We start from the raw sequence: 27475 nt of genomic DNA, 5'->3' as shown, positions 1-27475 counted from the left end.
CTCTTCAGCTCACATTTCCTTCCGGTGTGATCTCGGGATCATAAAAGTGGTGTCTCTTTAATTTTTATTTCCCATGATGCCCTAAAAGTATACCCCCCCCCCAGTGGTAAAACACCTGGGCAAGAGCAGTGAAGCTGGCAGGAATCCAGGCCCTGCACATTCTTGCACATGAAGTACAGAAAAGAGACGTTTGACGAGGAGGAGGAGTGACATCCAGGCTGCCGGTTCAGTTCGGGTCATGGGTAATATGCATAAAGCTGGAGTGGGAGGAACGGCTTTGATAATCTTTCATTATGACCGAGGTCACAGCACATTAAAGCATCGGACTTAGAGCGGCTCGCAGCTGTGCTGTCGTGTCTGCGTCAGTGTTCGTCGTCGCAGGAGCTTTTACTTCATTTCATGGTATTATGTTGACGTACATACATACATACATACATGCATACATACATACATACATACACATCCCTATTGTGTGCATACAAAGCATATCACCCTTGATTTAAATCCCTGCATTTAATCTTTAAAGTTTGATGTCATCGGCCTATAATCTTGCTCTTTTGCACGACTTTCCCAGCTGACTGTGGTCAGTGGGCTGCTGATTTTTTTTATCAAATAAAATGTATTTATTATATATATTGTGTAGTAATCCATCTGGCGCAGGACACTGGTCCGATTCTTATTTCTCTGAGCAGTATCGGTTTAAAGCCACATGTCACTTTCAACAAAAGATGCAGGTAAAATAAATACCACTACTGTATATACAGTACTGTGAATATTTATTTATACTGAGAATATAATCAATTATTTTATAAATTATTTTGTCAATCAGGTTCTAATTCATACTTGTCTTCAGTTCAGTAAAAAGTAATTATGTGAAACAAATTAAACACCGTCCTTTCCTTTCTTAAAACATTCCTGCCTAAATCCCAACCTACATCGTTGATGACTGGCTTAACAGACTGTATATTAATGTCACCTCTTTGCGACGATCTGGGTCCCTCTAGTGTTTGAAAGAGAGAACTGCCGGAACATCGACTCACCGATGCGTCCCTTCAGGTGTTCCTGACAAACAACCCGTACTAACTTCCTCACAGAATCGGTAAAAAAAAAGTCTTTCATATGGTAATAATTTTCCAGAAAAAAACAAAACAAAAAACCTCCTCCTAGCATAAGGAAAGCAGATAGATTTTGCCCTCTTGTGGGTTGATTAGGTACTGCACTGCAAGATGAACCAATCGTAACACCCATGTAATACCACACCAAATCACCTAAATGGAGGGGAGTTGCTAATGTTCTTGCCTTTTAGCAGTGGCTCCCAAACTGGGGGGCGCAGAACAAAATATTTTTTTTACATGTACCACAGAAGAGAAAAAGGGGAGGAGGCATCAGTTCTAACTACTGTATAAAAGGAACGAGGAGGGGGTTACAGTGTTACAGGAGTTGATTATAAAACCTGAGTTGTACTCCCCCCCTCTTCCCTCCTCCCCCACAAAAAACTGAGGACACCAAACTTATTGAAACATTCTCAAATATATTTTGGTCAATCACAAAGTACTGGAGAACTGTGTCTTACCAACTGGTCTCCCACCGCTTGTCGATCGTCTTCAGCAGCGTCTTCATCATTGTCCCATCAAACGTCCCACGGATTTGTGCACCCCCACTTAATTAAAGCCAAAATGGATGCGTAATTGAAAATATATATTGAAATAATCTCTTTATTCATTCTACATAGTTGTACACCACTTAAGACAGTGATAGGAGAACACCACAGGCTTCAACAGGTTCTGGTTTGTTTTGTTTTTTAGGATGATGGAAACTTTGCAGAATATGTCATTAAAAATAAAAAATAAAATAAAATAATTTTTTTTTCCACTTTAAAAGGTACAGACCGGAGAAATCACACAGTATGTGCCAGATCAACTTCTTTAACTTGCTATTGATGTTTTTATTCTGTACAGAGGGACAATTTGTACAAAATTAATCTAGATATATATAACACTACATGAAACAAGGTAAATCATATATACAATATTAAATGAATCATATAGTACAGGTCACATACAAAAGGACACTTTTAAGTTATCATATTTTGGAAAGTAACATGTTAAAAGATCTGCAAAGATCCCGCAGGAAGAGAACAAGCCACCAAATCAGTTTGAAATTATTTTGTTATTGTGGACGACTTGTTCCAGCACTGAAAAAAAAAAAAAAAAATCTCTATCATCTTTTTGAAAATCCATAAAACATTTTTTCCAGCAAGCAGAACCGGTCATAAACGCAACAACCTCAACAGAAATTTGTCTGGTGAATGGCATTCCTCCAAGGTAAAAAGTACATGTTTAACATGATAGTTTTTTTTTTTTTTAATTTACATTTTTTTTTTTTGCATTCAAGCAAATACAGTATTGATACAGTTAACAAGCCAAGACACAATGTCAGTTTTTTTATTTTCAACGTCTGGCATTTCTGTGGCCATTTCTTATCCGGATGTTTCAATGTTGGGTGTTTTGAATGGACAAAAAAAAAAAAAAAAAAATCAAATCAATTCCAAATCTGGACATTCACACCACAAACCTCGAAAAACAAGACGAAGAAACACAAGACGTTAGACATGAAGAAATCAAGAAGACCTCAGTTTAAACAATGGTACTGACTGGAAGATACCATCCAACGCTATACACCCCCCGTATCTAAAATGCGTAATCAACGCAGCAGACAACGGAACACGGGAGTGGCAGCAACATAAACATGCAATACCTTTAAACTAGCTTGTTATTTTTGGTCAATCTTATAAAGAGCTGTATTTATTCTTTGATGTCAGTAAAGCTACTGAGGTCATCAATGCTACACAGCCCTGAAATCCTCAAAGTGTTATTTTTTAGTTGTTAACTTTTGTGCACCCAAGGGTCTAATTTTGATTGTTGAGTGAAACTGTCTGTATTAAAAAGATAACCTGTAGGACTAGCTTCCCAAAGTGTGGGGAGGGACATGTCCTTCAGGGGGTGTGCAGTTGTTATAATGAAGACGCAGCAAAGCATACGGTTTTAAATAATAATAATAATAATATTCTCGGAGCAGTGGGGGAAATTATACTGCTTTGTAATTTTTTTTGTTAAAAGAGAAGTTGCGTAGGAATTGCAGTTTTAAACTGACGTGTAGGTGTCAACGCGGGAACCACCTTGACAGGGAATGTTTCAGCTAACCAAAGTCTGCTTCCTTGCTTCTGAAAGTAATTTCTCTGGACTGTAAAAGTCTAAATAAGACTAGAGAGTTCCTATGTAGATCAGTGTGTATGAAGTCCACGCCACCAGGTGTTCCAAATCCACCTAAACCCTGAATAAGATATGGGATGCTCTGGTGAACCTCGGAAATGAAGGTGGGAAAAGTAACAGTTAGCATTGTAGAATTTCTGACTTCTGCAACTAGCTTTTTTTAATGCATGCTGCTCAGAAATTTGTGAAAAACTCTTTCCTCTGGATGTAAACAACATTGACTAACTTAGAATTATAAAACAAAAAAGAAATTCAATTCCTGTGAGTCTGTTTTCCCACAGACCCACTGTTAATGATTTTTTTTACGATTATTGAATAATGCAATAACCCAACGCCCCTAAAAACCAAAATCTTTATATTGTAACAAAACTTTTACAACAACAATCCTATTTACAACGACTCCAAGGCCTTTGAGGTTGAAGCCAAACACTTGCTGAACAAATTTTGTCATTACGGCTAAAAAAAATAGAAAAAAAAAAACTCCAGCATTTTCCCACCTTATACATTTTAAGACTATGATTGTTGCTTGTAATTTGTAAAGGTAACATATGTATTTGTGCTGCTAGTGTATAGCATTCAAAATTCAAGAGGTAGGTGCAAGTGCATGTGTGCGTACTTTGCTTAATGTTTACAGTTGAACGACTATCGTTAGTTAGCTCGGTCAACCTACAGCTGAGGAAAATGTGCGATTTCTGCAATCCTAGTGCACAGAAAAAAACAAACGTAATAGTTACCGTAGCTAAGCTGAGGACTTCCCCACAGAGAAGACAACAAAAACTGCTACAAGAAGAAGAAGGAAATCACTAAAATGTCATTTCAGAACGAGAACATTATTCATTTCTATGGACAGTTGGGTGAATTTTGCAGCTTGCCCCTGTTGGCCAACAGTGGTACTGAAAAAACTAACACCTCCCAAGTCAGGATTCTGACCATATTTTTCTGTATTTTTTTTTTTTCTTGTTTGATAAAAAAAAGACATTGCCATATTACGCAATGATTTTACTGAAATAATTGTTTAGTTGCGTCATGAAATAGATCATACATCATGACCTGTGTGTGCATGGATCCTTGTGTCATGGGCACAAAAGAGGAAAAAATAACACTTTCCTGGACGTTGGGGACTGAATACTAATATTTTTTTTATAATAAATAAATTTGTTTTTATTATTAAGGAAGTTTTTAAAATTATATTAAAATGCTATTAAAACCCCAAACTCTGAAAACAAAAAAAAAGAGCATAGGTCTTTTTGATAGCAGCAGCTACGAACCAGTGAATAAACAGTACACATATACATAAATCACCCAGTATATTGCTAATGCAACCTAAAAAAATAAAAAATGAAAAACAAAAAGGATTAACCACAATATTAAAATCAGATTTCACTCAGGAATACCCTCGCCTGTGAAGCCCAAACACAGTGAGTACCATTGTTTGAACCATCTAGGAATCACTATGGCCTGGTTTTTCAAACGTCAAACAAAAAGAGAAAAGAGCGGCGTATGGCACATAACAATAAACAAAAATGGAAAGTGTCAGATGTCCACAGGACAACTTCCTCTTTCATCACCATCTTTCCTGGACATCGCAAGGCTAAGGACAGGCCTCAGTTTGGTCTCAAGTAAGCTTAACCTAAGGGCGGGAAAATAGCTTATAAACTCTCCATGACTACAAACAAAGGCTTGTGTCCCTGTTATGGTCACAGCTACAGACATGAAACAAAACTAAGAACACAGCGGTCTTGGCACTGATAAAATGTCTGTTTGATCAAGGAAAAAAAAAGAGAAAGAACGCGAGAGGAAAACCTCAAATTACTTTCAACCAATCTTTGTTTGTTCCCTTTGACGTAAAAACCCAGGCAGAGACCGTGAGACATTCCTTAGACAGCGAGTCAGTTATGTAACCATGTCAAATCCTTTGTGAACACAACGTTGTGACAAGGACTGACCAGATCCAGATGAAAAGAAAACCATAGAGACACAACTGGATGAAGCTAAATGACACACAAACACAGCACAACTGCTCCTCTCCTGAAGGACAAAAAAAAAAAAAAACAACAAAAAAACAAAACCTGAGAAAGCAGAAATCTGAGGGAGATGAATCCAAAACTTTTTGCACAGAACGCCTGCACTCTCTGGATTCTTAATCTAGGAATGAATTAGAACTCAGGATTCTGGGTAAACTGGTGATGGAGAAAGGAATGAAAGCCCAGCAAGGGTGACCAGGTTAAATTCTGGCAACCAGGGCCAAAAGAATGTCCATGGCTGTCCAGGGGTCGGCACAGCCAGCAGGTTGTCAGGACCTAGAGTCCGTCGTGGGCGGTCAACATGTCTTCAGCTCTGCGGTGGGACTCCAAGGCTTTTGTGGTGTAGATATCCTGAGGCAACTCAGATTTGCGTCGCACCATGGGTCGCTCTTTCCGCTGTTCATGCTGCAACTGTCAACGGAGAAGGAAATGCACCTTTTTTTTAAAAAAATGACGGATCACCTCAAAAACACTTGACATGGTCCACTTTCCAAGTTCTAAACCAGTGATTCCCACCCAAGGTGGCACCGCACATTAGACCGCCTATTTCTATTATGGAAAATGCTACAATTTCACCTAGTCGGTCTGAAAACTATGAAAAATGTAGACAGTAAGACATCAGTAAGTAAAGCAATTATAAACTCTTCCACTAGGTGGCTAGAGCTTGCTATAAATACTTTAACAGCTTGCTGTCAAAATTCTGTCTCTCTTCAATTCCTGCGAGTACATCAGTATTGTATTCAACTAAACAGACCCAGGTTGAAATATTTTTTCTATGTATAATATTCGTGTTGGCTCAAAAAAGACTAGTAAATTGTTCTAAACACAACTCTGACTAATTCTGATCTCTAAACAATTCAGTGACAAAAACAATCTAAAACTCCAGGTGCCAGAAAAGTTCATACTCTTCCTAAAGTACAACAATAACAAGAATGATAGATTATGTAGTTCAGTTCCACAATCATGCAACAAACAAATGGAATGGAAACAAAAAAAAATAGAAGTTAAAGCTCTTGATTCCAGTGTCCTGGTTTATTTTTACAGCCATGTATGAATGTGTAGAGTGACTGTCAAAGTGTCAGGTGTTACCTGAGTTGCGCCCTCCTCAACTGTCTTTTTTAACATCTGAACATCTTCTATCAAAGGGACATCCGTCTCCATTGCTACAGGACTATTGAGGTCAGAGGAATCAACACACATAGAGAACTATGGTGAAAAAGAAACAGAAAACAAACAAAAAAAAAAGAAACACAAAGGGATGGAGAAAAGACTTTCAGTTGCATGCAAAGGAGAATGAACCCAGAATGAACTCTGAAGGGACTAAAATGAACCACTCTGGAGTAACAATGGAAATGACTAAACCAGTCACTTTACTGGTTCAGATAGTCACACACTTTGGATTAAATGAGATTATGAAATTGTTATTTACTACATGATGCCAATGAATCAACAGTACATTAGTGTAGGTTTGTGTTTTAATGTACGGTGTACTGGGAAAATATAGACACCTGTCAACTTTGTAATTTTTAGCCTTTCCAACTTTGTCTAATTGTTAGAAGAAATATTTCATTTGAGACGTTGAAGAACGTTCTTGCTAAGAGAACTTAGACCTTGGCTGCTCTATATTAGGCAATCCCCTATTTCTCAAGAAATAAATACAGTCAGAATACCAACCTTCTGACGATTCTTATACCTTTCTACCTAAATTTGCATTGCAGTCACAGTGAAGGATTTTTAAAGTAAAGTAGTATATCTTATCTATTCATCCCTAGCTGTTGGCCATTTTTAATCCTAATTCATCTTGAAAACCACTTATTCTATTTCCACTCTGTCATCTCCAGTTCAGCTTCCTGTCTTTTAGACTGTGTCAGTCTCTCCTAATCATGCATCATAGCAGGTCTCACTTCTACACCTGCCTCATAACTCTCTTGCTTTTCCTCCATTTTGACAGGTCTCATTTAAACAGCTGTCCACTCACCACAGATTACTAATGTGAACAGTGGGCTCCATGGAGATAATCTATTCTTTTTTTAAAATAGTTATAGGATTGCCTCCCCAGTAGATGGCACCAAATCTGGCTGCTCAGGTACCATTTATACCCCAAGTGTTACAAAGGCACATTTACTTTTGACTTATAGTTCAGTTACCACAGTCTCTAAAGTGCTATGACAATAATAACAATCCACCTGGGTTCCCATTGTTCCAACCACTGTGTTCAGACTTAGTTCTCACTACTACAGCCTCTACTCTATGTAGAAACAACCAATAAAAATGACGAGGGGTGTGGGGTAGTTTTTCAATGTTCAAATAATAATCAATCTGATTTAAGGAAATAATAAAAACAATCTACATTTTTCATCTAATTGTTTCAATATCAATTATAAACTATTTTACAATAATACTCTCACTAGTGTGTGAAATTTCACAGGCATAGCAATAAAATCGAGCACCAATTTTGGTAGATATGCTACATATTCCTACGTAGCAACACACGAGGAAAAATAAGATGTGTTTTAGGGGCTGTACGTGCAGCTCACCTGAGGGTTCGACTTGGCAAGGTTCTCAATCTTAATCCAAGCCTCTTCACGTTCTTTCAACTTGGCCTTCTCTCTGTTGAACAAGACAGCAAACATCCTGTCAGTAATCCCTTCCATTTCAGCAGCTCAGACACAGGACTGACACTTTATTTACGTCGTGTCCCCGACTACACATTATATAAGAAACAAACAATGAAGATGTGGCATACTTGTTTTTCTCAGCCCTGAACTGCTGTGTGCAATCATCGAAGAGCTTCTGATTCATCTCCATGAAAAGCTTCAGAGCGTTGTAGATGAGACCGTGGATGGTCCTGTGGAGCAGAGACACGGTGGTCAATTATTTAAAATGTACACGCTCAAAAATAAAAACACAATAGTTCTTATACGTAAAGCTGGAATGACTTAAGGAGAAGGTATTTTGTATTATATTAAGTATTTGAAGGAACTTTAGACTTAAGAATGGCCACAAGAGGGAGTCCGTTAATCCAAGACTTAAAAAAAAGAAATCATTACAAAGAGACACTCTGTTGAGGCAGTCAACGTTTTAACTTAAATCAGTCATGATGGTTCAATACATTTACAAATTAAATAATAAGCAACCATTGTACATCATGAGTAGTTCAAACAGAGCATGAGTTTTGAATTGGCCCAGGGAAATTACAGAAAGGCCCAGTAATGAAATTAGAGTAGAGAGTACAAGCAGTAGAATTAATGACAATAATAATTGATCTCAAACTCAACACTCACTTGTTCCAGTGGGTCTTTGAGTTGCGGTAAAGAGCTGGGAACATGATGGGCAGAATCTTGGCTGCGTTATCACTGATCAGACTCATGATGTACTCGTTGTTCCAGTAGTACAGAGCCCTCTCTGCCACCTGTAGGTGAATGAGGAAACAACAGTGAATAATCGCCCTCAAAGCTCCAGATGCTTTTTGCTCTGAATATGCCTCAGTTACCTGGAAGTGTGGGCTGGACACACACTTGGCCAGCTGTCTAAACAGAGGCTCCTGCACTTTAACAAACTCTGAGGGCTCGATGACATCCAGGATCTCCTCCAGCTCGTTCAAGAACATCACCTCCTTAGGACTGTGAGTCTTTGGCCAGTACTTCAGTAGAGCCATTACCACCTGTGAGAACAGTCAAAAGAGTGGAAGTTAAAAACAAAAAAACATTTTGGAATCTAGATAAAAGTTAATCAATCATGAGATTTGTATCCAGCACATACCGGCTCTGTTAGAGTGCTGTCCTTTTCCAAAAACTGCACCACACAGTAGGCCAGCTGTACAACAACAAGTACAAGTGTTTAGTGTGTGCACGTGCAGAGTCAAACATACAAAGGGAGACTGCAGTGCCTCAGGGGAACAACCATCTAAAGTGTGCAGCACCAGTTCTATTGTAAACGTGACCTGAAGAATGACCTTTGGGTTCTTAACACACAGCTCCCGGGTCGACTCACCTGTGGATGGTAGACACTGAGTGATTTGACTTTGTGCAGAGGCAATAGAACCTTCAAGAGGAAAATTTTGTGCTCTTCTTTCAGTGGTAAGGCAAATCCATTGATTATGCTGCAAAACACATAAAGCACATGTTAACAAAACATTAGATGTGAAGTTAGCATTAGCAAGTATGTTTGCAGTGTAGGAGCCAAAATGTGTTTTTGCTGTTGTCATATTTATGGGCTCCTCTTAGAAAGGCTGAGGTTAGAGAGAATTACTGACCATCATTATGATCATTTTCTTAACCATTATTGAGTCATTCAATACTTGATATCACCATTCATAACTGAGACTTGTTGATTTTTTTTGTGACAATAAACCTCCTCACAACACTTATTGACTTCAGTACAAACTTGTTAACCTAATCTGAGGTTTTGTCTATGCAAAGCAGCCACTATAGTGAGCAGCCGTCACCAATGGTCTTCTACGTAAAGTAAACTTGAAAACAAACCACATAGAAGTAGAGTGTAAGTACTGAGTGTGTGCTGAAAAGGTTCAACAGTACTAGGCTGTGTCATTCTACAACTGTATGTCATCTGTAAACACTTCTAAATACAATAACAGTAATAATAATAAATTAGGAAGTATTTATTATAATATACACCATGGATGCTGTAAAAGTGGACAGTAAAAATCACAGAGTGATGAAGTGCTAACTGTCAACAAACCTTCCAAGTATTTCCAGTAGTTCAGCTATACCATTGTGATGCTCCGTCTCGTAAATAAACCTGTAAAAGACCAGAGTTCAGGGTTGGAGCAGATTCATTTTTTCCCTAATAAAACAAACGAGTCTGTGTCGACCATTTATCAAGTACAGCGGCGGGGGAACTCCACTGACCTATAGAAAATGTTATTGATCTGTTTCCTGATGTAAGCTCTCAGCCCCAGGAACTTTCCATAGATCCTGTGGAGAGTCGTTTTGAGGAAGTCTCTCTCCCTGGGGTCCTCACTGTCGAATAGTTCTAGGAGCTGCAGAGGAAGGGAATTAAACACAGCATCAGAGAGAAGCCACCTTAGGACACGTCATTATTACCCTGCTCTAATGAATAGATTTCATCTCTTACCTGCATAACAAACTTCTGGTCGATGTATTTCTTTGCTATGTTCGGCTGAAAGTCAGGCGATTCTAAAAACCTAAGGAAAAATTCATAGACAAGCTGCAACAGAAACAAACAAGAGGAAAACAAATGAGTCACAGTGGGCAGCAGATTCCTGCAAAATTGAGTGTCAGTTTTGTACAATAAAGGTGGCGGTTTACACATGATGTATATTTTAGGACAGGGTCTTAGCTGCTAAGCATTTTTTAATGTCAGGTCTTTAAGTTCCCACTGTGAATTTACATGTGCACTCCTGCTGGTTTACCCTTGTTTTATGCATTCAAATAAAGAAGACTTAATATGAATGCCTTCACTTTGTGACAGATGTGTAAAATCACTGCAGCTGTGCTGATGATGAAATCATTAACCTGAAGATGTGGCCACGCTGCTTCAAGTGTGGGCTCGTCTTCCTCTGGATCAAACTCTGCTCCAGTGGGGTTTGACGACGGGGGCAACGTTCTGAACATGTTCACCGCAAACTGGAAGAAAAGGACAAAAGAAAACGACAATGTTTAGATTTTTTTTTAAAGGCTGATCCTATTTCAATTTCCTTTTGTTTTAATAACCCCAAATCATAAATCACACTCTATCAAAACATTGTGTCTGTGTAAGTACGAGGGGGAAAAGCACACCGTGGTTAGAACAGGATACATCTAGAGGATAGACTCAAACTTCCTGTGAGAAGTTTCCCCTAACAGTGAACAAACGTGAAATGTCATGACAGAAACAAACCAACCCTTAAACCACATCAAAAAAATTGTTTTCAGTATTTTCAGAAACTGTGGGTTTCCTTCTGCTCTACTTAACATGGTGAAAGTGAGAGCAAAAAGACAAGTGTGCACATATGCTGAAGCACTCAGAGTTAAATTAAAGTAGATTTAACCTGAAGGTGGATTAAATAAAAATAGTGGCATCGTATGAGCTCCAACAGTGAGTACAGGTTGTTCAGCTCCTGGGTCTGGTCTTAAATAATAAAACACTCGTTCACACACAACAAAATGTCAGCAATCAATAGGAATCATGGCTCTCTTTAAAACAAAACAAAACAAAAAAACAAACATACTTGGCTCTAAAACATTCAGCCATTTTTTTAGGAAATTACTTAAGAATTATGATGCTTGTCAGTATAAACTTTGCATGTGGTCTCCAGTGTTTTCACCCACAGCAACATAGTGTGTTGATGGTTCAGAACAATGTCAACTGATTCCCCTGAGGGCTGTGGTTCTCTGCCGGAACGATCATGTGACACAGCAGGTTGGTCTGTAAAAACAGCAGGATCCTTGTTCCATAAGAGGAGACAGAAGGCAGAAAAAGAACCGTCCTGGTCTTTGCAATATATCAATGTGCTATTCTGTACTTCATCTCCCAGGACATGACTGTGAAGAATAGGAAAAGTACAGTGTCCTCCAACAGTCTAGAATCTTGTAGGATTAGCTTAACTGGACACAGTATATTGACTCTCAGCTGGTCAACTGTCCTGGTTGTCTGATAGTATTTTCCAAACACATAAATGTCCTACCACACAAACTTCTGTATCATTTAGACCAAGCAAAAAAATGACCTCAACACTCATTTCCACAAAAAGACTTCAGTTCATTGTCAACACACTCACAGTATTTAACACCTTCAACAATATTAGCTTTTTTATGCGTACCCACATTTAATAATCATTAGATTCTATAAAATACTCAACTTGCAGTACAACTTAAGACCAAAGTAGAGAAAAAAATGCAAACTGACCAACTGTCTTCATCAGTTGCACCAGAAAGACATTTCAGAAGCAGAGGTGTAAGATTCAGGATGGTAACGTGAATCTTTACACAATGCAAAGCACAAATTTAGCATGTTGGTTACACCAGCGATAAGAACGGCACTGAACAACAGATGTAGACATATGAATTCAAACAATGAAACACATTTTGCAGATTACAATTAAAAATAAAAAGTCTGCATAACAAATTTTTATCAGCAGCAATTCTACTTTAATTTTACCAGAAAAAAAAACAAACATTTACTTTAATATGGCCGACAATTACACTGGTCAAAACGGCTGCATAATGAGAAAAGATTTAGTAATTATTTTCCAGCAATTTCAGATCTGCAGCTAAAACAAAATTACACTGTCAACTTCAGTTTTAATCACTTAAGATGAACAACTCGTTCCCCCCAGTAGCTCCACTCACCATGTGCACCACCTCTGGGTAGATGGGCTCTGTGATGACATTCCTGTTGTGGGTGATGTACTCCACCATCTCGCTCAGCGCCGCCCGCTTCACCTCCTTCCATTTTAGGTCGCTCAGTGGGTCGGAGAGGAAGTCAAAAAGAACGCAGCACTGCCGTAGCTTTTGGATGAACAGCTTTTCCTGCTCAGCCGGGGCCACATCTACACAAACGGAGAACAAAAGAAAAAAAAAAGAGCTGAATGAGCTTGAAAGTGCCAACTGTGTAACATGTGAGAGCGGTGCTTATTCATTAATGCAGTCGACTTCAAAGAGTAAGGGCCGCATGGAAAGAAAGGGCAGCTCTGCTGTCACTGGTAGAATTATGAAAGTATGTCAGAGCTTTAGAGATGACCAATGATAAAAGAACCAAATGGAAGACTGGAGTAATACACTATCCAGGCAAGACGATTTGTTGATGTAGGATGTTGTGGGAATGGGATCAACTTTTTAGGGGTAAAGGTCAAAGATTAGTTCTTTTGTATACTGTCGTGATATATAGATTTCCTAATCTGAATATCTTCACATCTGTGATCTAATAAACCTCATGTGCACTGGTCAAAAATTACAAATATTATAAAACTAGACCTGCCAGGAGGTACAATGGAGGCCCGAGCCCCCATTGTGATTTGCGGCCCATCGAGATCATGCACCGCAGACCTTGATGACCACCGCAGGAGCACGTTTGTGTGTGTTTTCTCAAAGTTTTTTAAACATTTCTCAACAGGGACTGGGATCCATGCTTCATTTTGTACGCATTTTAGGCCTGGAGCCACTTTGATATTGATGCTGCTTTCTATCAAACTGATCACCAATACATTTGACTTTGATTTCCTAAAATGACATCATCCTTTTATCCAATCCTTTTTTTGACTTTGAATATATCATTATTTGTCTGGCCTAACAATGAGTGCAGGGTTTCACAAAGGGATGGCTCAATCTGATGAGTGGCACAGCTTTTCTTCACACCAATGACCTGTTAAGGTTTCAATCAGGATTTTTCTACACAGAATTTCCAAGCAATTCTTGTTAAAGAAGCTTATTTCTGAACAAATATGAGTCAATTCTTCTATTTTTGCTATCTCTTTATGGTCTTTTATAAGTTAAGGAGCTCTTAAACACCAATGCAATATTAAAATCATAACCAGTTCTTGGTCCACTCTTTCAAGTAACTAATTATATTAAATGACCAAGAACAGCAAGTTTGACAACCATAACGTTGTTACTTTGTAAGAACAAAGCATTTCCCTCAGGGAACTTCAAACATTTAGGTGTGGTGTACAAGCAGTTGTCACAAGTTTTTTTCTGGACCAATAGAGGATAGAAAATAAAATAGTAAGCAGAGAAACTCTTGGAAGTCTAATAATAAGTATACCAAAATCATTATCGTTAGCATAAAAAAGCTAGCGCAAGATCTGAAAAAGTATTCAATCCTCCAGGTTTGAACTGGCCAAGACTGTTGTTGGCCAGTGACCCAATGCAGTGGGAACTTAGGATCTAAAAGATAAATAATTCAGTTGGGCTGATGGTCTTTTATTTTCACAGCACCAATCTGTCATTACATCATTCATTGGCCCCCAAAGAAATATCCGCCAGTAAATGAAATATTAATCATCCAGTCATAGCTTTGTTTGAAAGTCACATTTCTAGTACAAGTATGTCACTTTTTAACCATTTAAAAATAGACTTGTTAGAAGGGCTCACATTATACAACAATACTGTATTATAATCAGGCAACAGAAAGGGGATTTAAATTATTTGCACATGGTCAAAGTGAGGAAAGCTGTAAAACCCTGCTATATGCAGTTTGGTAGTACAGACATAAGGGGAAAAAGAACATTCTGTATAATGTAAAATATACTTATACTTTAAAAAAAGCTATAATTTGCAATTAGAGTTGTGCAGACGGGAGACAAGGAAATAAAATAGTGTAAGTCATGCACTCATGCCCTAACTCAAGTGACAGAAATAAAGGCCTGACCAAGGTGTGAACACACACAAACACACATACAGGGATGCTTGACATTCTTCAGATGTGACTGATTGTAGGTAAGAAGAGAGATGGCCCATTCAAACATAATAGATACTTGGCAGGGACCCATGTATGCTCGCACACCCGTGAGCACACAACTCTGCAGTGTCAATTTCAAGTCTGCCAATTCATTCTAATGACAGTGAGAGGCGGCGAGTTCTACAGCAGGGAGGCCGAGGGTGTGAGCACTGCCATCAGCAGATATTTCCATTAGAAGTTGAAGGCGAACAGATGTGACAATGTGAGGAAACACTGGGACAGTTGTTCCATTAGCGCGTTTCCCTGAAATTAAGTTTTCGGGACTCTATTTGGGACATTGCCACCTGTTATAACAAGTGTCATATTGTGTTATACACTTTAAAATTAGGATACTAATCCTCTGTGCAGAGTGTTGAACCATATGAAACCAATATTGACCCTTTATATTCTCTGCAAAGGGAAATAAATATTAACACAGGGCCATGTCAAGCATGTCACTCCATTACATAATAATGGTCTGCCTGCCTGTGTCATATAATTTCTGTACCATCCTAAAATATCCAGCAGGTTGTTTTGTAACAGTGTGGGTCGATGTTGTTATTCCTAAACTCGGGTAAAACACATTGTCACATCTTAGGGTTTAGTAACAGATTCCTTATGAGGTCAAACAAACATGAAATTAAGCTAAAAAGATAATTCTACAGAACTCGAGTCAAAACAGGTGTGTCGTAGCAGGGGTCAGAGGAACTGGTTTGGAATCTGTTTTATCAACAGCCTGTTACACACTATATACAAATAGATAGCTATGCAGGTTTGGCAACAGGTAGAGTCATTCATTTATTTTTTCAAATGCTTCTGGCTGCAAAGTAATCAGTGTAAATGACTTAATTATTTTGAGTCAGAATCCAACTATGACTCACTTTATGTTGATTAGGTTGATTAAACATAAAACCATTGAAACTTGATGTTTTTACATGGCAAATATTGAAAAGACTGATGAACATGTTGCGAATACAAAAGTCTGATTGATGTCGGACCATGTGACTTGGTCAAGGGAATGCAAAATTAGTCAGCAAACCAATGACTTGTGGACTAATATATTAATGAAATTCTACTCAGATTAGTGGTTCCTGAAGTTTCTGCTGCTCCCCTCCATCACCCATTACCACCACCTATGGCCCGCTATCCACATTTTGTGCCCCCATGCAGCAGCCCGCTGGTGCATTTGTGCAGCAGCCATCCAACAAGTACCAAAGATAGACAGAAGCACGACTAGATGGGAGATACCCATAATGAGAAGGAGAGGGCAGACAAATGTCCGGTTTGTTCCATCAAATGTCGGCCTGGGGACCACTTGGGTTCCCTGGGGGTATTTTTGAAGTTGAATAAAACACATTAAAAAGATTAGTAAATAAATAAGCTATGTACTTTTATCTTCTAAAGTATTTAGCTAGTTAGACTTTTGTTTGAGCCAGTTAAAGACAGTATTGGGCTCAAAAGTGTATGTTTGAAGCCCACAGTCAGATACCGTCAACATCTTTTTAGAACCAGGAAAGGCCCTGATGTCATAGGCCTGGAAGTACTTGGCAGTAAGGTAGGAAAGCTGTTTAAGCCCACCATTTGTAATATACAGAGCGGAGGGTTGGACATATTGTAGATGAGAAGACACATCGCCTGTCAGATGACACAGCAGAGATGTAATGTTTCTCAAAAAATGTTGTTCATGTTCGAGAAATAGCACTTTGCCCTGTATGTGTTAAAAGACGTTTTTGTTATCTCTTATTACCCACTGAACTTAGAACTTAAAAAGTTTACACTTGGACTTTTATTTTGCAATTGCTGCAATTTTATTTCAAGAAATTGGGAATAAGAGGTCATAGGCAGGCATATAAAAATGCACGACCTATATCTTAAAGTCATTGCAAAATATAACCTGGAGTTATTTTTGTTTTGTTATGTGGAACTACTGCACAAGCTTTTATTCGTATGAGAGTTGGGCGCACAGAAACCCATTTTCCTTTACCTTCTTGCAGCCTCTAAGCAATTTATTTTATGAGTTGTTAAACTGAAGAGAGGTCCTGTGACTACGTGCAATTTGTTAGAAATTATTAATAATTTCTTATGAGAACACATTACTTGTATGCTGTGAATTAAATTGGTATCTGTAAAAACAGCTTGATGAAAGAAATCCTGTACAAGTTCTTGTGTGAATGTAATTTTTCTATTTGGCCACAGATTCAATAAATTAAACATTACATTTTGTGAGAATTGTATCAACTGATACTTGTCTCAACAGACACCGTAGGTCAATTTGGACACATCCAAATGTGGAATATTCGCTCTGAATACTGTGTCAATAATAGGGCAGACAGAGAAGGAAAGGAAACAAAGATGGTGAAAGAGAGCCGACTGTTACACCAACACTGAGATGCCATTCAGCCACTGGCTTCTGTAGTTTAACAGAGTATAATCAATAATTGCCCTAGGCTTCATATAATGCGGGGCAGCAGCCGAGCACAGTGGTAACAGGGTCGGAGAAGTGCCTAACTGCCATCACTGGCAGAGCTCACAGTCACACTCGTGTTTCATTTTGTATTGCTTGCAACGAGAGGAATATATCCACAGTGCCACAGTGTCCAAATTACTTTACTATTCACAAAGTCAAGGTGAATTTGAAGGAGAACCCACAAGGGCCCATAAGAACTAACACTGCTTTGCAAGTATAAGAGGGAGGTAAAGATGTAGGTCAGATTCGATGGAACTAGAGTGTTCTAAATGTACTACAATAAGAAAATCATAGACACTTCACAGAATGTAGGTTACATACACATGGACAAAATCAGACAGATTATGGATGACTAATCATTAGGCAACTGGGACACAAATTATATACACATTTTAGTGATTTCTTTCTGCCGTTTGTCTATGCCAAATAAGTGTTTACAGTTTCATCTCTTTTCATGTCTAAGCACTTTGTGACCTCTAGTCTCCCCTTACTCTGTATTCAGGGTTGAAATATTCATTATGATCAACTGTGGCCATGGCATTATCAATAAATATCTAGGTAGTAATGTGGCATGTAATTAAATGAATGACCACGGGAGTATACAGTTCTGTTGTTGACAACATAGCACTGACTCAGATGTTAAGTAGCCTGCATAGATGATTTGAAAAAATAAATGCTTTAGTTTTACATGAACAGTGAGAAGAAATAAACACCGGAGCAACATTTTTTTTTTACCAAACTAAAACATTTGTTTCGAGAAATGGTGTGAGGCTGCTGTATCAAGGTGGATTTTTTTTCAAATATGCTAGGCTACCAAGTAAAAAATAAATTCTTTGGGGGTTTCTACACTAGATCATTCTGTGCCTCCATCACTCAATACTCTTTTTCAACTGATGCACCAACCTTTTTACTGAATTCTTCAATACCCCAATGGATCCAATTCTTGCTTATCGTCCTGTGTTTCCCATATCTGGCAGCTCAATCTTCAATACATACATATAACATGTCTCTGCTCTGTACATGTTCAGTTATCTCACATTCCCCCTTCACCTTTATCTTCAAATTGTTCAACCTCAGCTACCTCAGAAAACGTGCACAGTGGTGCCTATTCTGGTCACCTCTAGAAAAAATCTCAGCATCTTGGACCCTGAAATATCCAGCTCGAACTTCCTTTTTAAGTCTTTATAGAAAACACTTTAAGATCAATTAGGAAATTTGCTCTACCATACAATTCTGTGAGACGTGCTGACCAGGTAATGTGTGTGTTATCCAGTAGCTCAGAATTTTTAACTGAGCTGATTGTGCAAGGCTAGCAGAAGTACATTACTTCATTGTTGTTGTCTCTTCTTACAATAGGCTGCAGGTTGATATACTGTATCAACTCCACTCACTTTTACTTTGCTCCTGGCCTTTACTGTACATCTGTTCAACTGCACTATTCTCAACTTGGCAAACAAACTATTCTGCTTCTAATGGCACACAATGCTATCGCAAATCAGCACAAAATGTTGTGCAAAGTCTTTCAATTGTACACATTTTGTAACCACAGGAGAAGAGTGTGTCTAAAGGAAGAGTAGATAAAAATTAATAGGAGCAATGTTTTATGCTGTCAAATTCAGATTTCCTACCATTCAAAAACATTAGCTTTTGCAGTAAATGTACGTTGACACTGTTGCTTTCTGTGGTACAGCAGGTTTTCTAGTAGCACTGGAGTTGCGTAGATTAAAAAAAGTAAACCTGTCGGCAGAGGTCAACTGAATAGTTTAACAATACAGACCACTGTTGATGATATATACACACGAGTTGGAAACAGGGTCACTATTTACATACAACATTATATTCTCAGATGTATAGAAATGTCACTAACACAGAGACACAGCACAACACCACAGCGGTTTAATCCAGTCTCTGGTTCTTATTCATATAAAGGCCAAGGAACAAAAGACACGCCTTTATTTATTTATTTTTATTTATAATTTTTTGCATTATAACCGAGACAAACTGAGGACAGGAGCCTTCTCTGGTTTGTGACCTCACTTCCTTTGACATCACTGGCTCCGTGGGGGATGGGCAGAGAGCAACTAGCTAGTAAAACCAGATTTTTTTTAAAAAAATGTGGCTTCCGCGTCTTCAAAACACCCATTCTCCTGCTACGTATACAATACAATACAAAGGCTCAGCGAGACAAAATTACGATATTACTGCTAACATTCATTAACCAAGCAGTTACCAATGAAGGCGAACATTAGCACAGCAACACAGAGCCCTCTCTTCAAATCCCCAGGACAATGCAGGAAGAATAATTTGTCCCTTACGTACCTCTGAAGTGCATAAGAGCCAGCGGCTGAAAAGGGCCGTTGGAGTTCGGCGCATCTACAACCATCCTGTCTCCGGATTTATTGCATGTCAACATCTAAACCTCGACCAGGAAGGCGCTCCACTCAGGGCGAGAGGCCAGCCTCCATTTTAGCACAAAAGCAGATCAGAAAATGAAGCTCCTGCCGCTGGAGGGAACTGGGCTACTTAGTGACGTAAGCGGTGGAATCGCTCGCTCGTTGGCTGAGCTCAGACCGCTCTGGAGGGGCGCCGCTTCAGACAGCCAAACGTGATTGGTACACAGGGCGCAGGCGGGGCGGGGCGTAGATTGGAATTTTGGGGTCTGGCTCCTCCTACTCATCTATGAACTGCAAGGCAGAGCCTGCCACAGATCTCAGATCAGATCAACTTCAGCCTTTCTCACACTTTAACCATAAGCAGGCGTTTCGGAGTAATCTGATTTAGGATAAGCATTTGGAAAAACGGCACAATCGACAATGTGTGTGTGTGTGTGAGCGAGGCAGAGAAGCCCTGGCCGAATCTTCAAAGCCTTTGGTTGCTTCCTCCTGTCATCTCTGCTTGGCTCTTCATCAAAAGGAGGTGGGAGAGAAGGTCAAATGGGGCCTCAAATCTCTGGCTTCAATGAAGAAGGAGATGAGAAGAAACCACATAAGGGAACAAAAACAAGAAGACGACTGGGGAATTGAGGTTGTCCAGCAGGAAAAGCCCAAGAATCTCAGTAAATATGTGGTGTTATTTACTACACCACATTAAAACGTCATGTTAGTCTGAATCAGGGGGAAACGACAGGTCACAGGAGGCTGGCTTCAGTGGAAATGGTTTTCTAATGTCCTGTTAATAAGTGTTGAACATGCAAACACTTACTGCGGCTTAAACACGATTTGTGAGTTAAACTACAACTCATGATCAATTTGAACACTTTAATGGATTAAAAACGCTGGTTAAGTACACAAATTAGAGTTTCTAATAAATGTATCTCCACCTACGAGCTGAGCCTGCTGCGTCAAATGCACCTGCCTCTTGTTCTTTGAGTTTTATCACCAGATGGCATCCTTTGACCTGCAGGACTATATTTTGTGGTCTTTTACCAATAGTTGCAACACAGAAACATCAGACACCAGAAACGTTTTTATTGCCAGGTAGGGTTTCACCTACAAGGAATTCGTTTTGACATTCGGCTTTTATAGTTGAATAATAAAAGAGTGCAGTAGTCCAGTAAGGACTGGTAACTCCCGTACACATTAACATATGGCTCTGTGTTGTACAGTAGAGTCATGATCATGTGTACTGTGTGTATACACGTTTACTGTCTGAAAACCTGATTATTTTAAAAGGAGAATTGTGTTTGAAATGACTATTTGTACTGTTTTTGTCTTTTCTGGAGTTTTTTTCTCTGATAATGTGCCTGTTTCGAAATTAACCACGTCAACTAAATTAAACCTGAAATTAAGGTCAAACGTGAGGAAATTCAAGGTGTGAGTCTTTGCAACCCACACAGCCTGACACAGGAGGCGCCATTGAGTGTGCGATTCCTCTGGGGATCAAACCAAGGACCTTCTGTGTGTAAGGCAGACATGATAACAGCTTCACTATGGAACTGAAGATAAGTTTTGAGTGGCCGGGAATAGAACCCAGGTCAACTGCTCAGATGGCAGCTATGCTAACCACTACACCACCAACCCTTCCCTTTTAACTTTATTATGTCTAGAACATTGCCAATTAATTGGCAATGTTCTAGACGTAATAAACTAATAGATCATTCATGGTGCTCACATGGACTAACAACAATGTATAGGTAACGTCATGAATTTGATTAATCGCAATTATAATATATCATGATTAATTGTAACTTATCTTTCATTAATAAAACAGACACCTTTTTTCTGCTATACTGTCACTGCTGGAACAGAAGGATGATGGAATTACAAGATTAATATGGAAAAATAACATTATAACCTTCAACATGAAGTGCCTGCAACAGGTCTATCACACAGTCTGTCACTAAGTAGTAGACTGTGTTATCCCTGCAGTGATGACGTAAATGCACTGAGCAGAATTAGCTGCAAACAGGAAATGAAAGTGACAATAGATTATAAAGACACAGAGTGGACCGACCACAGACTGTATCTGACAGGCTGTTTATGCACAGCGTGTCTACACGGTAGCTGTATTTTAAATTTAGCTCAACAGCACCACACATGATGGAGATATAATAATATCATAGCTGCAGGAGAGAGAGACCAGAGAGATGTCTTATGACAAAATGTAAAAATATATCTGTCTGATTGTTACTCTTATTGCCCTCATATGAGGAGGGAGTTTCAGTATATCCAAATTGAAGATTGATGGACTTTATTTAGTCTCTCTAAGATGACTTATATCATCGTGGGGGGGTGGGGGGGATCATTATTATTAATAGATTTTTAATTCAGCTAATTTAAAGTCTGACTCTCTATAAAGCAGAGGAAACGTCACCACGTCACCTCAACCAGCAGAGGGCACCAAAGGCAGTGAAGTAATAAAGTAAAGAAACACGTGCAGCAGCAAGTACAGTACTGTATATTCTTACCAACTACAACCTTGATTATCATACACGTTACATTAAGCAGTGATTATGTCTTGTGGCCTTATATACGCTGAACATGAAGTGAGTTTCCTTCGTCTATGTTTCAGCTGTACACCTCCACTGTATCAAATATGATCAACTACGTGCAGCTATAACGCAGACTAGCAATTTATTTACTTGTGTAAATATGGAAAGTACATTTATCTAAAAATGTTTGTATTTTGATATATATATATATGTATATTTAATTTTTTTCTCTTTTATTAGTCTCTTACATTTAAAAGCAGTCCTTTGTTGTTGCAACATGACAATTTGGCCAGTGTGGCATTATTAAAGCCTAGTCTAATCTAATATATGTATATATATATATTTAAATTTTTATTTACATTGTTCCAGTCCTTTCTTGTATTTAAAAGTTTAATGACACTGTTTTTTTTTAAGTTTATCTGCCTTTCTTAGTGTTTAAAACCAAACTCAAGAAGTTTGGTGTGAGTGCAGAGAAAAGTGTTCAATTTGTATTAAATCGTAGGAATTTAGCGACCGTGCTGCGATGTGACAGACAGCTCTTTATTCCGTTATTATTTAGAGAAGGGTGTTTTCTATGAGTCACATGGCCGACTCTTAAATTAATTAATTGAATTTTATTCAATTAAAATGATTCTGTGATCACACTGTAATTAAGGCTACGGCGTGTCTTTGCGGGCGTTTGTCCAGGTCACTACGACTGAGTGAAAGGTCACTGAGTTCACAATAAAAAAAAAAGGAAAACAACGCACGAAAACAGACAAAACAAAAGAAAATGAAAACAACATCCACATCAAATGGCCATCAATCTTTCCCATAGACCGTATATAAGACAACTGACTGCTCCTCCCATGACTTAAAGTATTAAGCATTAAAAGCCAAATCAATAAATGAATGTCTACTGGTTGAGCTTAATAGCATTTTCAGGCCACATGATTATCCCAGTAATGGTTACCCACCGCAGTCAATTTAAAAAGAGGGATGTCAGGTGTTTCCCATTCTTCCATGTCCGTCATATAAATCTATTAGCCTTACAGAAGAAAAAATCTAGACTTTAACCTAATGTATAATGCATTCATCTTTATTAGGAAGGTAGCCTCACATGTGCTCCCCCACAAATCAACTGGGTCAAAAATGAGGGCCAAGTCTGCATCAAACATGCAAATCCTCTTAGCTGCGCCGCTCTATTGTTCCTGCGCAGTGTCGCCTGTTCATTCAGGTACGAGAACAAGACACAGCTGGGTGTAGTTTACAGGAAACCACTTAGGCCTGATGCCGTCTGTAACGCTGTGTGTGTGTGTGTGTGTGTGTGTAAACAAAGAAGCCATGAAAGATTCATGTCAACTTCATCTTCACTACTTCGTCTGAGCGTCAACGTCAGCGTGACAAATACATATACAAACGCATGAGTACAAACATACAAACTAGATGCTAATTGGAAAACAAATTCAAACATGCGTCCCTGTCTCGTTTTCATGGACAAATTTCTAGGATGACGTTTTTCCGCGTCAGCACAGACAGAACAATCCACGAGTCGAATCCTGATACAAATTTAAGATTTGGTTTTTCTTTGATTCCGGCTGCTGTTTTAAGTTATTATTGGATGCCCCACTTTCTGTCTTCTGTCTCCTCCTCCTGAGTCAGACTCATTTTACACAAGCAAACCCTCTAAGGTAAATATATATGCATATATATTTTTTCCAGGTTTGACAGGAGATGCAGCTGCTTCCACATTATTTGCATTAATTAAAAGTCTGCTCTGATATAAATGGTGTAGCAAGAAGCAGAAGTTAAAGAGGCGGCTGTGAGGATCCAGCTGGACGATGAATTGTTAATAAGATTCCCTACAGCCATACAGGACACACATGCAAACTTAAACAAAGGTGTGTGTGTGTGTGTGTAGAGCAAGGTACAGGAGGAGATACTTCAACATGTAAGAGGTGCATACCTGCCACTGCAGGCAGTTTCTGTAGCTCTCTGTTAGTACTGAGGGGGAAGGAGGAGGTGCTGAACCTCCTTCTTCACGGCTGAGTTTGACCCCGGCTGCTTCACCCTCATCAGCTGAGTCGAAGGAGGCACCTTTTTATTGGAACTCTGCAGAAACAAGAGTGGCAGAGGAAAGGCTCCTGTTACTGGAGCAGGGCAGGTTAAGGTGGTTCCTGTCCTACAGGAAATGACACGGGATTTGAGCTGCTCAGGTGTCACTGTCAGAAGAGAGGAGGGAGAAGAGGAGATGACAGGTGGAGTTGAGAGGCAAAGAGAGGGGAGCAGCGCAAGGGATGGGGAGCAGAGGAGAAGAGTGGACAGAGGAGAAAAACAGGAGAGAACAGGAGAGGAGAGGAGAGGAGAGGAGAGGAGAGTGTTGCTGTTCAGCATCAAGTTCCTCTCTGAATCAGGTCAGGTGATTCTCAGAGCAGAAACCTGATCACAGCCGTCAGAGTCACTGTACTGTGGCCTGAGTTTGTGACTGACATCAGTGTGGCCAAAATAATGGAGCCAAGAGTCGGTAAAGCCGGCAGTGAGAACAAAAAGGGACGTCCAGCAGTCAGTCCATCAGATCGTATCCACCCTGACAGTTTGACACACTTAGCATGAATAATATATGACAGAAATAACACAGAGGAAATCTACTACAGCGCTACAGTCGGAGTGTTGGATTCAGGGGGATGGTGGAAGGAGATGGGATTGATTCTGAGAGGAGATAAGGTCATGAGATCATGTCATTACATCACATGAGAATCTGTGAGCAGAAAACAAACAGAAAACGAGGCAAACGGAACATGGAAAATATACAGTGTGAGAGTTGTGGACACACTGATGTCCACAGAGATCTCTTTGAATTTCACTTCCTTCTTGAACTAAATTCAATGTGTTTACATGGTTTTTAGTCACTTTTACATTTTCTATTTTGCCCAACGATGTTTTTTGTTGGGTTATAGGTGTTAGTGTAGAGAGTTGGAAATGTAGAAACAACAGCACAAATCAGATAATATTTACTGTAAAAAGACATTTCATGGTGGTGTGACAAATTGTTAGTTAAAAGTTGCTTCAGTGAAAACAAAAGTATTTATTGTTTTCATGAATATAATCGGGTGCTATGGTTTCTACAGTTCCCTAGTATTTCAAACTCTACATTAGTAGATAAATGTCAAGTAAAATTGTTTTAAACATATTTTAATAAAAATATTTCCCTAATATGTGTATATATGTTTATATACGTATATATAACACTTAATTTTCAAGAATCTAAGTCTGATTTGTTAGATCTTGGACAAAGCAGTGATCTGTTCAACTCCCAAAATATTTACTCCAACAAATAATTTTGTACACAAAACAAGTCGATCGTCAAAAAAGTTAAATTGTCCCTTTTCAGTAGATAAAAGGAAAACGCTGAGAGGAAAATTCACATTTTTATATTAAAATACACTGTATAGTGTTGTACATCTACAGCATCAGTAAACTCCGTCAGTACAGGCCCTGAGTTTCTGAGTTAGTTCATCACATCAAGATAAAGAAATTTCAATTGTATTTTTTATATAGTGCAAAACATTGTTAGCATTAAAATCTAAAGGGTAATTGAATAAATCCAAAAAAGAAAGTGCCCAAAAAAACGCAGCACATAAAATGTAACTTTAACATTGTAATATTACTTAAAACTACTTCAACAAAACTTTTTTCCCCTCGTCCTTCAACATTTTATTCTACATCTGTCAGTTAACTTCAGTGTCTGTTAACATCGAGGCCACTTCATCAGCAACCTACAGTCTAATAATCGTTAATAATCGAAATGTTGACAAATGAAAATGAGTTATCAACCAAACGTTAGCGTCCATTAGACATCCATCTTTTGTCCTTCAGCAGCTACTGTACCTTCTTGTCCTTCTTGCTCTTGTGGGGCATGACTGAGCTGCTGCTGAGTCCTCGGTGTCAGCAGGGATCAGTGGCGGCAGCAGATGGCTGTTTTAACACGAGTCCGTCTGTTGTGACTCACACCGAAGTGGCTCTCCAACCCTGACCGTACACACACACACACTCACACTCACACACAATGTGACCGGTCCACACACACAGCTGGGTGTCATCCTACCTCCGCCCTGACTTCTTCCCACGGCTCGCGTTGGTCTGAGGAGACACGGGTCATGAGTGAAGGAAAGGAACCGAGGTTTTTGTTTACTCACAGCTGCCGCCCGTCACTGCACTTTTGTGTTCCCGCTTCCTGCTGTTTCCTCCAGACTCAGGCAGAGAGAGTGTCCTGTAAGAGGGATGTAATAACATGTGACCACCACAGGAGGGCAGTATTGTAACGGGGGACGCGATGTGTTGTACATTTAATACAGCTTCTTGATTTAAAGGTATTTACTTAAAGGTATTTACTACCTTTAACGTTTTTGGTTATTTTGATAAACTCGACGGTATCAGTATTGTTTATTTTTTATTCATAAACCGTTAGCTTTAACCTTTTTGGTTATTTTGATAAACTCCACGGTATCAGTATTGTTTATTTTTTATTTCCACAAATAGAAAATGAATTTAAATAAATTTCACCCGAGTCTTATACCCTTTAGTACTCGCCAAATTAAACAAGCATGTCAGCCGAAAGTATAGCAAGACGCTATTGATTAATTTTAAGATAACTAAGTTATCTAAGTAGTTAAGTAACTGAGTCGTTGAACCTATATGAAAAAACTATCGTCTTACTTTTTGGGAAACAAAAAACGTCTCGAAATATATATGTTGTGAAATATATGAATTGGTCTTCGAGCCTCAATTTACTCAAATACTCCTTAGTGTGAAACCTAAACCTGTTCAATTGTACGCGCCGCCATTACTGTTTTTATAGCCATCTGCTGCTATCTAGTGGTAGAGTATTTAGTTGTCACGACACTCCTCTATCATCCAGATTTAGTTATTTCTCGATATCGTCTTGTCTCTGAATCGAGTGCGTCTTCACTCGGTCTTATTTCGGTGTCGGTCCAGCGAGACTCGATATTTTTTGTCCAGCTCAGTCGAGACCACAGCTACTGTGAATTATTTTAGAACCGTAAATGTGTGAAACTTCCAAATAATGCAACCAATATAGGATATATATGAACCGTAAATGTGTGAAAACTTCCAAATAATGCAACCAATATAGTCTTTCACTTTGAAAATGTTAACGATACAACCGACGGGCTGCCACCACGGTTGTGACAGGTCGACAACTGTACGGGTTTTACTGTACCAGTTACGGGACCCGGACGTCCCGTATTTTGATCATAATGAGAGAGAGGGAGCGAGAGTGTGTCCTTTATTTTCAGACTCCATTGGTAGTAACCCTATTTGACAGAGGTGTCGCCAAAGTCATCAATTATTCGATTTTCTCATTTAGACCAAAGAAGTTTATATG

General features: G+C 39.0%; 1 protein-coding gene across 5 annotated transcripts; it reads right to left on the bottom strand.

The window, feature by feature from the left end:
• Positions 1 to 1697: 1697 nt before the first annotated feature.
• Positions 1698 to 26306, bottom strand: LOC103378138 (serine/threonine-protein phosphatase 2A 56 kDa regulatory subunit gamma isoform). 5 transcript variants are annotated; one of them, XM_008309241.3, is made up of 16 exons: positions 25960 to 26306; positions 24038 to 24183; positions 19482 to 20115; positions 12610 to 12809; positions 10795 to 10905; positions 10394 to 10486; positions 10168 to 10298; positions 9998 to 10057; positions 9290 to 9398; positions 9059 to 9112; positions 8790 to 8960; positions 8581 to 8708; positions 8043 to 8144; positions 7834 to 7906; positions 6386 to 6502; positions 1698 to 5707 (listed from the first exon to the last, which is right to left on the bottom strand). In XM_008309241.3, the coding sequence occupies exons 3-16, from the start codon at positions 19573 to 19575 to the stop codon at positions 5573 to 5575; spliced, it is 1578 nt and encodes a 525-aa protein (XP_008307463.1). In that variant the 5' UTR covers positions 19576 to 20115; positions 24038 to 24183; positions 25960 to 26306; the 3' UTR covers positions 1698 to 5572. The 5 variants fall into 5 exon arrangements, with proteins under 5 accessions (XP_008307463.1, XP_008307479.1, XP_024910598.1 ...); XM_008309265.3 differs by having other exon boundaries at positions 5572 to 5707; positions 6386 to 6467; positions 25960 to 26305; XM_008309257.3 differs by lacking the exon at positions 6386 to 6502.
• Between the last annotated feature and the right edge of the window lie 1169 nt (positions 26307 to 27475).

The sequence above is a fragment of the Cynoglossus semilaevis genome, chromosome 1, assembly GCF_000523025.1.
Source record: "Cynoglossus semilaevis isolate Cse_v1.0 chromosome 1, Cse_v1.0, whole genome shotgun sequence".
Taxonomy (NCBI): Eukaryota; Metazoa; Chordata; class Actinopteri; order Pleuronectiformes; family Cynoglossidae; genus Cynoglossus; species Cynoglossus semilaevis.
The sequence above is the reverse complement of the archived record's forward strand: the minus strand, read 5'-3'. Positions and strand labels throughout refer to the sequence as shown.